Source organism: Xiphophorus hellerii, chromosome 15 (genome assembly GCF_003331165.1).
Source record: "Xiphophorus hellerii strain 12219 chromosome 15, Xiphophorus_hellerii-4.1, whole genome shotgun sequence".
In the NCBI taxonomy this organism is placed as follows: domain Eukaryota; kingdom Metazoa; phylum Chordata; class Actinopteri; order Cyprinodontiformes; family Poeciliidae; genus Xiphophorus; species Xiphophorus hellerii.
Window position 1 is genome coordinate 5,648,349 of NC_045686.1, and position 13,378 is coordinate 5,661,726.

At 46.5% G+C, this 13,378-nt stretch overlaps 1 protein-coding gene across 7 annotated transcripts; it reads right to left on the reverse strand.

Moving 5' to 3' along the window:
- Positions 1–1,552: 1,552 nt before the first annotated feature.
- On the reverse strand, positions 1,553–12,427 carry LOC116733904 (heterogeneous nuclear ribonucleoprotein Q-like). Of its 7 annotated transcripts, XR_004342129.1 has the most exons (13): positions 12,243–12,420; positions 10,366–10,544; positions 7,706–7,865; positions 7,329–7,447; positions 7,043–7,264; positions 6,798–6,974; positions 6,589–6,724; positions 6,310–6,515; positions 5,660–5,809; positions 5,465–5,586; positions 4,692–5,233; positions 2,516–2,885; positions 1,553–2,041 (listed from the first exon to the last, which is right to left on the reverse strand). XR_004342129.1 is itself a non-coding variant. In XM_032584898.1 (12 exons), the coding sequence occupies exons 2-12, from the start codon at positions 10,510–10,512 to the stop codon at positions 2,806–2,808; spliced, it is 2,058 nt and encodes a 685-aa protein (XP_032440789.1). In that variant the 5' UTR covers positions 10,513–10,544; positions 12,243–12,420; the 3' UTR covers positions 2,111–2,805. The 7 variants fall into 7 exon arrangements, 6 of the variants coding, with proteins under 6 accessions (XP_032440789.1, XP_032440788.1, XP_032440792.1 ...); XM_032584898.1 differs by lacking the exon at positions 1,553–2,041 and having other exon boundaries at positions 2,111–2,882; XM_032584897.1 differs by lacking the exon at positions 1,553–2,041 and having other exon boundaries at positions 2,111–2,885.
- Positions 12,428–13,378: the final 951 nt, after the last annotated feature.

Here is a 13,378-nt window from a genome sequence, read left to right on the forward strand (position 1 = left end):
AAAAAGTTACGCAAGTGAATGTAACAAGTACTTCCCACTTTTGAACATAAACACCAGTAGCCTACAGACTGCTAGTTAGCAAGGGTAAGGTGCTGTACTGGTGTTAATTAGTCGTCTTTTAGCTAACAGTTAGTCATCTTTTAGCTAACATTAGCTAGTCATCTTTTAGCTAACATTAGCTAGTCATCTTTTAGCTAACATTAGCTCAGTGCTTCTCAATTCCAGTCCTCAGGCCTCCCTGCTCTGCATGTTTTAGATGTGCCTTTATTCCAGAACAGCTGATTCAAATGATTGCATGACCATCAAGTGCTGCAGAAACCTGTTAATCACCCATAAATTCAATCCAGGTGTGACAGAAGGGAAACACCTAAAACATGCAGGGCAGGAGGACCTGAGGACCGGAATTGAGAAACGCTGCATTACCTGCATCCATCAGCTTTACTGAACTCTGTCGGTTAGTTTGGGAGAAAAACTGTAAAGTTCTTTGCGTTTCGCTGCCATGATTCTAACACACCTGAGCAGCTCTGCGCAGCAGCAGCAGGTCTCCTTCTGCCGCACAGGTATAAACTCAGCGCGAGCGTCATAGCGCTCATGTTGCGTTAAAGGCGGCTCGGAAGAACAGGTTACGTGTTAACAACGGATTAAAGTTTTAACTGCTGAAAAAAAGTGACAGAAGGCTCAGATATGGGAAGTGCGGAAGCCGCTGCTGTATCAAACCGATATAGGAAAATCAGAGAGTTGGCATTTTAAGGTAAAAACAACAAACAGCTTCCAGTCCAGGGGCTGACTCTGTGGGCCTGGACCAGGTGGATCTTCAGGTTCCTCATCACTGACATGAAGCAGGAAGTAAGTACACCCTCTGATCTGCGCCACTGAGAAACTCAGACATAAAAACAGAAACCTTAAAAATATTTCAGCTATTATTAAATCCAGAAAAACTTTATTAAAGATTTTAATTCTGATCTCCAAAAGTTCCTGAGTCGATGCTGATGGCAGCAAGGGGCTCCTGTAGCAGTCTGTGTTACAGTGGCTCTGAATTGGCCTCTGTATCCGCTTTGCTCCATGGAACCAGAACTCCAACACCTGTCCAGCTGTTTGAATGGACTCTGATGAGCTTTGGGTCGTTGTTCTGGCAGAACCAGAACCAGGAGGTTCTACTGCTAGGAGCAGAACCTCCTGATTACAGCCCTCAGCATGACTCTGCCACCACCGTGTCTGACTGCAGCCATGATGCAACAGAACCAGCAGGTTCCATTGGGTCCAGGGTCCCGAGACGGGTCTCTGTTCTGCTGGGGCAGCAGAGGTTCTGGTCTGTCACGTTGACCTCTGACCTTTACTGGATGAGCCAGCATGGAAATGTTCTGGTTCTGCTGAGGAGTTCAGGACCTTCTGGACGGTTCTGGACCTGTTTGGTTCTGATCGTCTTTCTGATGGTTTTTAGTTTCTTGCTAATTTTTTCTTTGAAAATGAATATTTAAAATTTTCCTTCAGATTCAGATAAATTATTTTAAATGTTAAAATAATTAAAGCAAAAAATACAAAAACACCAAAATGACTGTTAACAAGTTTATTAGAAAAATAAGTTCATCATGTACAGTAGAAAACATTTAATCTGCAGGAGTGCACACACACACACACAGAAACACACACACTCAGATAACTCTCTGAAAGCAGCTCATCATCTCAGAATCCGACCAGAACCTCGATCCAGATTCTGTTTAATGGCAGAAAAGCAGCAACATGATCCTGTGCTCGACTACATCTCCCACAATGCCTTTCACCTCTGAGCCACCAAAGGAAGCCAGGCCAGCTTTCTGACCCAACGGTCCTGGCTCTGGACCGGAACCGGGTCTGCAGAGGGAGTGTGGGTCGGGTCGTGACCGTTCCGGAACTGAACCGAATGAACCCGACGACCTTCGGGCTGCAGCTCCATCTGTTGCCATGGCAACCCCGTCCTCAGCTGGGGAACCAACGACCGGCAGAGTGGAGCCGGATCATCAGGAACCAGAACCCGGTTCTGACCACCGGTCCGGTTCTAGAGCTGGGATAACGAGGCGTTCAGGGTGAGAAATAAAAACCAGAAAACGGAGCTTTTCAGTGATTTTTGTAAAAATCCGTTTAAATCTGATCAGTTTCTGATCCGAGGAAACGGATTTAAAAATAATTCACTTGGTAAATTTATTTTACATTTACGTGAAAAATATAACAATGTCAGATAATTAGCTTTTTAAGCACGTTGAATAAGTACATGATGCTAAAAGTGGAGCTAGCTCTTAGCTTTAGCTAACTTTGAAAACGTTTAGCGCTCTTAGCTCCAACATTTCCTACTTTTATTATGAATTTATTCTGGTGTAAATGAAACCAGAAATGATGTCGGGGTCATTTATCTCCTGGGAGAAAGCAGAACTTTCAGTCGCTGATTTTTAAGCCAAATTTGCTAAATATTTTAGTTTTGTGCTGCTCTGATGGAGGTCGGGTCCATTCGAGGCGGTTCTGATAAACATGTTTGACTAACTTCTGCTTGGCGCCTGATGATGGACTCCACGCAGGGGTCCGTCGGGTCCCCTCCTCTGGGTCAGAACCGGAGGCCTGAGGACGGCCTGGGCCGGGGCGAACCTCCGGCGCCGTCCGGCCCGGACTCTGGGTCCTCTGAGGTAGTTAGCGGTCGGTTGGAACGGCTCGGCCCTGATCCCAGATCATCGAGTCCGTCTTCAGAACAAAACCAGAGTTCACTCCAAGCTAGCAGCAAAGCTCGGTCCAGAAGGATCCCGTCCAGCGCCGGAGGATCCTCTGAGTCAGCTGACCTTACCGTTCCCTCCAGCAGGGGGCGCCGCCCGGCCCGGTCACAGCGACTCGTCGGCGGCGACCTCCGGCCCTTTTTCCTGCTAGTCGGGTAACAAAAGGAAGAATTAGAGACGGAAACGAGACGCGTCACATCGACACTCATGATCTGCTGCAGCAGGAAGCATTCACAGCCTGACAGCGCATGCATGTGTTAATGCACACCACACGCTAGCAGGACACGCTAGCAGCACACGCTAAGACAGCAGGGAGCGGACAGGTGAGCAGCCATAGAGCTAGACTGGATAGATTGACGCTCAGGTGAGTCATGCAAAGAAGCAGCAGCACATGCAGGGTTAGCAGTGGTGGGCACGCTTCCGCTAATGCGCTAATACCGGTGCTAACTATTAGCTTAGCGTTTTAGTGAACTTTGAAAACACGTAGCAAACTTTAGTATTATTATGAATTGTCTTATTGTGAATTTTTTGAATTCTACGACTTTATTCACGTCACGACTTTTTTATATTACAACTTTTTTGCGAATTGTGACTTTATTTAATTCTCAGAAATCAAATTTATTCTCATTTCCCATCTTCAAACTTTTTCCCGTAATATTGCGATTTTCTTACATTATTTTCTCAACATTGCAATTGTTTTCTTTATTGTCATAATATTACAACTAATATCCTATTACCATGAATTTATTTTGGTAATATTACAATTTATTCTCATTGTATTGCGACTCTATTGCATTATTACATCCTTTTTATGTAATAATGCAATTAATGACTGCCGTATATTACAACTTTATTCTTGGATTATTAGGAATTTAGTCAATAAATGAAGTTTAATAAAAAGCAAACAAAGTCAAAGCGCATTACAGAAAATGATGTCTAAATTAAATTGATGTTTCGACGCATCCACTGAATACGGCGTTGGTGTAGCACAGCGGCTAACGTTTTGCTTAGCGCAGCTAGCGTGTCGGTTAGTGGTCCCACCACTGCGGTTAGAATCCAGCAGGGAAACAGCGAGGAAGATCCTTCTGGGACAAGAAAAGCTTCGCTCTGAGACTAAAGTCAAATTGTGCTTCGACTCCCCCCCTCAGCTGTTGATGCTGCGTCCAGTGAATTTAGGACACCAATTTGTGAGACATTTATGTTTTTGGACATGAGAGGAACTGATAAGGATGGAGTATGTCACTACACATACAGAAGTAGGTGATCTGGGATCTGATGGCATGCAAGGTGACGCTGGAGCACGGGGCCAACACTGGCAAACCTTCAGTCCATTTCTTCCACAAGGAGCCTTAAATTTGAAGGAAATTTGAAGAGAGAATTTGCCCAAACATGAATTTAACACAATTTGAAGTAGTTTTTGTACACGAGTGTGTTTATGTTTATTAAAGCAGACAAACAGCAGAGAATACAAGCCGAACAGGACTGCTGGGTCCTCTGGTTCTTCTCAGGAACAACAAACGCAATACAAATCGTCATTTCACCGCTTTAAATACATGTTTAGGAGACAAATGCTTTGTTGCTGTTAGCTACTCAGAACATGGAAACCAGAGTGTGTAAAAACATACAGAAAGCTTGAGCCGCAGCACAAATCTGCCTCTAAAGTACGGCCTTTAAAAGTGGTCAAAACAAAGGGAAGAAGAAGAGCAGTTCGCCAGAAACAGGTGGGGGTGGGGTTATGTTTGGAGTCCAAGCTGATTTTTAAAATATGTACACACATCTTGCCAGATGTCACCAATTTGGAGGAAAACCTGCAGGCAACCAATCAGACCGAGTCTTTAACCAGAAGCAGGTTTGTTTTAGAGTGCTACTGGTTTCACTGGTTTCACTTCCACTGCTGCCCAAAAGAATCCTGATAAAATTCCTGGTTGTCAGATTTGTACCCAGAATAGTTACCAGCATGGTCCCCGCAGTGGAGCGGCTGCTGAGCAATGGGTTGGGAGCCCCAGTTCTGACTATTGGTCTGGCGGCGCTTGGAATCTGGCTGGCTGTAGCCGTCAGCTTTCCGCTTTCCTCCCACATTTCCACCGCGGCCGCCCCGCGCACCACGTACCCCGCCGCGCCCGCGCGCCGCCGCCACGCCTCCTCTTGGTCCGCGCCCGCTGCGGCCCGGCCCGGGCCCGACGCCGCGCTGCGAGAAGCCGGCCCGGCCTCGGGGAGCCCCGGCGCCGCCGCGACCTCTGACCGGCGAGGCTCCACCCCTCGGGCCCCTGCCGCCGCCCCGCCCCCGGCCCGGGGCCTGGAAGTCGTCGTAGCCGTAGTAGGGGTCGTCGTAGCCGCCGCGGTAGTTGTGGTAGTCGTAGCCGTAGTAGTCGTAGTAATCGTCGTAGCTGTAGTAGTCCTGGGGGAAGCCGTAGCCCCCCCGGCCGCCGCGGCCCCGCCCCCTGGAGGGGAGGGGCATGTGGGGCTGCGGCGAGTAGTAGTAATAATCATCATACCTGCAGGAGGGAGACAGGGCAAAGGTCACACACAGAGACCAGTTAGAATGGAGAGCGCCACCTACTCCTCAACCCGTCCTGACCAGAACCAGAACCAGTTCAACCAGAACCAGTGGAGGTCTATTTAAGGTTCTAAATGTCCCCAGTGGTGTGGGACCTGTCTATCGCGTGGGACCTGTCTATCGTGTGGGACCTGTCTATCGTCTGTCTATCGTGTGGGACCTGTCTTACATTTGGGACTTGGCAGCTTGTCTCTGGGCTTTCCTCTCCTTCCTTTTCTGATCAGGCGGTTTGGCAAAAACTATTTCGATGGGCTCTCCCTCCAGCTCCGTCCCGTTCAGCTCCTCCAGCGCCTGCAGCAGGACCAGAGTTCATTCAGCCGTCCAATCAGAGACAGGAAGCGTACGCCGGGGGCATGGCCGGTACCTTCACGGCTCCGTCCCGCTCCTCGAAGTGGACAAAGGCGTAGTCTTTGAGCTTCTTCACTCGCTCCAGCTTCCCAAACTGGCTGAAGGATTTCTCCAGGATCTCCTCTGTGACGCCGTTGGCCAGGTTCCTCACAAACAGGACCTTCACCTGCAGAGACAACGCCCGGACCTTCAGTCTGTTCTTCCTTCCACCCAACTTTACAGCAATATTCTTCGATCAACCTTTGCTTCAGCAGTGGTTTCTGTAAGTTTCAAATTGCTTTAAGACCATTACGATTTGAATATTAACGTAAAATAACCTGAAGCTGATGTAATAACTCCAGAGGAAAATCCATAAGGAACATTTATTTCAGCTGTAAAAGTAACAGATGTTTAGTTTTTATGAATATAAACCAAATTTTGTCACACAGATGTTGACATGTTTACACTGCAAGGCTTCCTGGTTGATGTATGCTATGTGCTCTTGCTAAAGCTAGCTCCTAGTAATGCTGTTAGCTAATGTAGTAACCAGTAGATCCGATCAGGTGAGCTCATGTCAGCAGGTATCTGGTGTTCTTTGGGCCTCCTCAGCCTCCATCGCTGCCTTCCTGCAGCTCCTGGTTGAAGCTCGTCTTCATCTCGCCTGGTGAGTTCTGGGTTTTGACTCACCTTGGCCATAACTTCCGGGTCGGGGTCCTCGATGGGGTCGGCCCACTCCACCGTCACCAGGTTGCCCCAGACCTTGACCTTTCCGCTCATGAGCCGGCGCCGGGCCTGCGCCGCCGTTTTGTGGTCTTCGTACTCCAGGAAGCAGAAACCGCGGTTCTTCTTCTTGTCGTCGGGTTGGTGGTAGAGGATGACATCACTGAGACCCTCTGGACGGACACAGCAGAGCCGGAGGTCAGGCTGGGCCGAACCGTCAGAACCGGCGCCGGGAGTGCTTCTTACCTGTGACCTTAGAAAACTCCTCCACGATCTGCTCCTTGGTTTTGCTCTTGGGTATGGAACCGACAAACAGCCTGTTGTTGGCCACAGATATGCAGACGCCGATGTGTTTGCCGGGCCGGATCTCGAAGTTATTGCACTGGAAGAGAGAGGAGAGGTTGTGGTACCGGGCCCGGCTGGGTCCATGTGCAGCGTGCGGCTTGCGGCCCTACCAGCTTGACCGCCTCCTGGGCGGAGTCTTTGGCGCAGAAAGTGACGAAGGCGTAGCCGCGGTTCAGGCTGCTGAGCGGGTCCATCATCAGCCGCAGGTCCCAGATGGGCCCGGCCTTCTCGAAGAGAGGAACCAGCTCGTCTTCAAACAGATCGCGGGGAATCTTCCCCACGAAGATCTGCGGGGAGCGGCAGCCGTCAGGAGCGGGGCCGTTGCTAAGCAACAGCCTGCGGGCAGCAGGCCTACCTCGGTTCCCACTGTGGGCTGCGGCCCGGCATAGACGGCGTCCGGCGGCGGGCCGCCGTACTTCCTCTGGCCCGTGGTGACGTCCAGCGTGTAGCCGGTTCTGTCCAGCAGCTCCCGGATCCGCACCTCGTCTGGACCTTTGGAAGCCGGAGACACTTTGGTGCCCTGCTTCTCCCGCTGCCGGTACGTCTTCATCACCCCGCACAGGAAGGCACTTTTATTCTGGAGGAGCACAGACGGGTCAGACGCTGCCGCTAGCTCCGCCCCCTCGCCCGGGGAAACTCACCTGAACGTGGGATAGGTCGCTCTCCTTGAACTGGACCAGAACCTGCAGCGCCCCGTCTTCGTTGAACTCCTTCAGAGCCTCCAGGGCGCGCTCGTCCAGGTCGCTGTGAGCCACCAGGCCTGCAGGGTCAAAGGTCAGCATCAGGTCAAGCTCCACAAACATTTTTTAGAACTTAAGTAGCTCAATTTGTAACTCGCCATGTCAGTCAGTCGACTGTAACAGTGGAGCCACCTGCAGGTGGGAGTTGGCATCACTGCACATGAATGTTTTTGAGCATTTTGAACGTTTGTTATGGAAACACAGAAAGTGTGTCGGTGATGTTTCCTCCTAAAGAGCAGCTGGCAGGAACAGCAGCAGCTGTGTGTGTGTGTCCTGACCTGCTACATAAAGCTCGTCCAGCTTCTCAGCTACGTTCTGCGACAAGCCGGCGTCCAGCAGAGCCTGAAAATGTTCGGAGCGGGTCACGGTTGCCATGGTTTCCATGGGCTCCTCGGTGCCGTTCCCGTTCACGTGATCTGTGGCCAAATCTGCAGACATCTGGAACGAAGCGATGCAGAAACCCGTCAGCTGTTTCCTGTGGGATTTAAAGCGCAGGGTTTCCCCCGCCATGCTTTACAAACTCCACCGCCAGGCTAGGCCTTTCTTGTTTATGTCTTTAGGAAAATAATAATATAGAAAAATAAAAATCGCTTTTTTTAAAGCTGCATTGCAAGACTCTCTGTTGCTCTGAGTGTTTCACTGGCGGAGCAGATTTATTCCTAAAAGATGAGTTTATAGAAGATGGGTTTATTGTTTATGCATTTAAAGCAGGACCAATAGCACCACTGGCGCCTGTGTGTGTTGCCTTGCGTGCTGCAGCAGCTGGATGTCTTAAGTTTACCTCAGATCGCGCACCTCCTTTCACTCAAATTGGACTCAGGCTGACCTGTATGGATATTCACATCAACCCCCTGTGAGGAATTGTTTCTTTCCAGAGTTTTTGATCAAGATAGGAGTTTAAACCCACCGTGTTAGCTCTGGTTGTGCAGCTCTACGTGAATAACTTGTAGTGGCTTTCAGAGGAGCGTTGAGCGAGTGGTGAGAATGATTTATATTTATGGACAAAGAATTTTGTGCGGCTTTTCCATCTCAACTTGCTGCCCAGCGCCTGATTCTGTCTGTGCTGATAAAGGTTATGTATTGTCCCAGTTGGTCGGAGCGTTAGCGCTAACCTCATCATGCAGGTTCAGCCGGTGAGGAGCTTGGCGCTCTCCTCGTAGTCACGCTTCATGCTGGTTTTATATTATTTTATTATTATTTTTCCGGTTACGAAGCATCAAATCATACCAAATGCTTTGTCCACTTAGTCAGAGTTAATGAGCGAGGAGATCTGAGAAACTGGACCAACCAAAACAGTTTCTGTGGCTCTTATTAAAAACTCAAGAGACAGAAATGTTAGAGCTCATAAAGCCACATTAGCATTAAATTAAATCTCAGTTTGTTGCTCAGCTCTACGCAGCAGATTGAACTCATCCTGCAGGACCGGTCCAAGGCTGCATGAGGCCTGGAGCAGAATCTGACCTAGGGGCCCCTCTTGCTGCTAAAACCATCAGCACCTCTAACAGCTTCTGTGTTGGATTTAATCTGGGAGAGAGATTAGATTAACTGGCCAACCTGAAAACAATCAGTTATAATTACAGTTTATTCATTTGCTCAAACTCAAAGATTCAACTCACAGCATCAGATTGTTGCTATGGTAACAAAACAATCTAACTATGAATATTGTTCTTTGAACTTTTACAAAGTAAACTTGCCAGCTCCTTAAAATCTTACATTTAAATGTTAAACAATTTTAAATATTTTAATCTATTTATGCTGAAACCATCAAATCAAATTTAGCAGCATTGCTAATCTCAATAAATAAATGTTACATTTATGTATCTGTGTTAAAATATTATCATTTATGGCCCCTGAAGCCCTGGGGGCCCGATGGAGCCGCTGACTTCATTTGGATTAAACAAAAGTGCAAATAATTGATATTCATCTTAATTGTATTTTTTGATTTGTTGTTCTTCAGACTAGTTGTTGGTTTAAATATCGTTTCACTGGAGATGTTTTCCTGTAACATTTAATTACCCAGTAATATTTTTACATTTCCTGCCTAATTAACATCTTTTAGTACAAAAACAGGGCGGACGCCTCAGCAGGTTTACTGGGGGAAACTCTGAACCCGTTTGTGTGACTTTAATGTTTCGGCGTCCAGAGAATCAATTCTGAGTTTTAGGATCATAATTTGCTTGTTGTGTATTTATTTGTTATATCTAGTCATTTTGAACTTATCACTCTTATATACACTCAACAAAAATGTAAACGCAACACTTTTGTTTTTGCTCCCATTTTTCATGAGATGGACTCAAAGATCTAAAATTCATTCCAGATAAACAATATTACCATTTCTTTCAAATGTTGTCCACAAATCTGTCTAAATGTTTGATAGTGAGCACTTCTGCTTTGCTGAGATAATCCATCCCACCTCACAGGTGTGCCACATCAAGATGCTGATCTGACATCATGATTAGTGCACAGGTGTACCTTATACTGCCCACAATGAAAGGCCACTCTGAAATGCGCAGTTTTGTCTCACAGTAAAATGCCACAGATGTCGCAAGCATTGAGGGAGCGTGCAATTGGCATGCTGACAGCAGGAATGTCAACCAGATCTGTTGCTCGTGCATTGAATGTTCATTTCTCCACCTTAAGCCGTCTCCAAAGGCGTTTCAGAGAATATGGCAGTACATCCAACCGGCCTCACAACCTCAGACCACGTGTAACCACACCAGCCCAGGACCTCCACATCCTGCAGGTTCACCTCCAAGATCGTCTGAGACCAGCCACTCAGACAGATGCTGAAACAATCGGTTTGCATAACCAAAGAATTTCTGCACAAACTGTCAGAAACCGTCTCAGGGAAGCTCAACTGCATGCTCGTCGTTCTCATCAGGGTCTTAACCTGACTCCAGATCGTCGCCGTAACAGACTTGAGTGGGCAAATGCTCACATTCGATGGCGTCTGGCACGTTGGAGAGGTGTTCTCTTCACGGATGAATCTCGGTTTACATTGTTCAGGGCAGATGGCAGACAGCGTGTGTGGCGTCGTGTGGGTGAGCGCTTTGCTGATGCCAATGTTGTGGATGGAGTGGCCCATGGTGGTGGTGGGGTTATGGTATGGGCAGGCATCTGTTATGGACGAAGAACACAGGTGCATTTTATTGATGGCATTTTGAATGCACAGAGATACCGTGATGAGATCCTGAGGCCCATTGTTGTGCCATACATCCATGAACATCACCTCATGTTTCAGCAGGATAATACACGGCCCCATGTTGCAAGGATCTGTACACAATTCTTGGAAGCTGAAAATGTCCCAGTTCTTCCATGGCCAGCATACTCACCGGACATGTCATCCATTGAGCATGTTTGGGATGTGCTTGACCGGCGTATACGAAAGCGTGTACCAGTTCCCACTAATATCCAGCAACTTCGCACAGCCATTGAAGAGGAGTGGACCAACATTCCACAGGCCACAATTGACAATCTGATAAACTCTATGCAAAGAAGATGTGTTGCACTGCATGAGGCAAATGGTGGTCACACCAGCTACTGACTGGTTCTGAGTCCCCAGACTCCCAATAAAGGAAAAAAATGCACATTTCAGAGTGGCCTTTTGTTGTGGGCAATATAAGGTACACCTGTGCACTAATCATGATGTCAGATCAGCATCTTGATGTGGCACACCTGTGAGGTGGGATGGATTATCTCAGCAAAGCAGAAGTGCTCACTATCAAACATTTAGACAGATTTGTGGACAACATTTGAAAGAAATGGTAATATTGTTTATCTGGAATGAATTTTAGATCTTTGAGTCCATCTCATGAAAAATGGGAGAAAAAACAAAAGTGTTGCGTTTATATTTTTGCTGAGTGTATATAAACTTTGCATTTATTACCTAAGATGGAGTAGCTTTCAACAAATAAGCAATTTTCCCTTGGGGATTGATAAAGTATATTCTATTTGTTTGACAAACATTTAATCTGAGTTTTGATATAAACTTGTTTTAATATGAAAATGACAGGCTGACTTTTTAATCCAGAAACCTGTTTTTTAGTGATATTAGGAAGCTTCAATGTGTAAATTCTTGTTCTGTTGTTGTTTTCAGTCAGATTAAGGTCAGAGTTCAGTCAGGATCCCGTTTCAGTGAGAGCAGCAGGATTGCTGTTCAGCATTTTTACAAAAAGATCATATTTCTTCAGGGGTATATCTTGTTATTTTGGAACTGATTCAACTTAAAAGCGAAGTATCCATGACAACAGTATCGGATCACCTTGATTATTTACCGCTGCTCCCAACTGGCCAATCAGAGATCACCTCTGGAGGTGTGCTCTGAATAAATGGACTGTTGGCGCCACCGTCCTGTTTATAATGTTAGAAACTGGGCTCCTAGCTCATTAAATGGGTTTTCTGCACATGATAACTGAAGCCGAACATGTTCAACACGGAAAACAACACATATCTATGCTCTACCAACAGTTAGAAGCATTTATAACGGATAAACTGAGCGCTGGAGCAGCCTGCAGGTTTCCTCTCACAGCCACACGCCGTTAGCCGGCAGCGCAGGCTTTCTGCAGGCTGCAGGCCTCAGCGTTACACCAGCCTAAGCAAACATCTTAATCTCCTCTTCGTTACCTCATTATAATGACCTTTTATGTAGCTGAAGTTACCTCATGTTCTCTGGCAGTGTCAAGTTACTAGAATGGAACCGTTTCACCGCTTCAAAATGCCGGTTAGCCATCAGCAGAGGCCGGAGCGAACAGCATCTAACACCGGCTCGAGCTAAACACCCCACCCTCCAAAGAGCAAGCCTTTCCGGGTACATACCATGCGGATGTAACGTTGAGTGCACGATGCTGACCCGCTGTGGTGATGGTGGTCCGAATTAGGGAGGAATACTGACCCCGGTGATGTTCACTTGGTTTCCTTTTTTCACCCCGGGTTAGAAAATGGCGGCGAGGTAAAGTCCCGAGGTCCGCTTCTTCCCTTTTAGAGAAACAGGGTTTCTGAGGGGGGGATTCAGGGGCTGCTCCGGTTTCATTCATCTGGGTTACGGCGGCGGGAAACGGGGCCGGTGATTGCCATCACTGTAAATCCCAGTTAATGTAGTAATAACACACTAACACATAGTTAATGTATAGCTCATGCTGTAATAAAACACGGTAACCATGACTTAATGGTCTTAATAAGGTTAAAAAACAGTAATGGACCACAATACCACCCGCCAAACGGTAATGACATAGAACAACACAGTAATAAAGTTACAGACAATAATAACTTAGTGAAGATAGTCAGAGATTCCATAACGGATTCCAATTCACCCCAATCCTTCCAGTAATATAGACAGACTCAAAGTCAGCTTAATCTGTCAACATTTTTCTAGTTATAAAATAATGTTATAAAACAATGTTACATTGTAGAACAATGTAAGTTTACATTAATGATAAAAAAAAAACTGGTTAAATTTGATGATAAAAATTATAATTGTGATCCAAAATAGTATGAGAGTAATTTTCTCCATCTTTCTGTCTCCCGTTCTCTCTCCTGTCTCCCCCAGTGCTTTTATCACTGTTTTCTTGTGTTGGTTAATAGTTGGATGCACCTTCATCGCTTTCCATTAGCACAGCCTGCTGGAAACTGCTTCTGAACATATTTTTGGTGAAACCAACAGTTTTCTAACTTTTAAACAACTTCAGTATGAGAGGATCAGTAGGAAAGACAGGACCATCTCTATCTGAGGGCTCCACAAGATGTTTCCACCAGTGCCTAGGTAATGGGAAGACTTTTGAAAGTGAAAGCTAGTAAAATAAACAAAAAGCCCTGTGACAGGATTCAGGAGGAAGGACAAGTTATCTGTATTTTATCATTTTACTGATTAGTCCATGAAAAATTCTTGACTGTCACTTTAATTAAAAAAAAATTGTAATTGATTTATTTTATTTTGACTCGATGTATTTTACTTT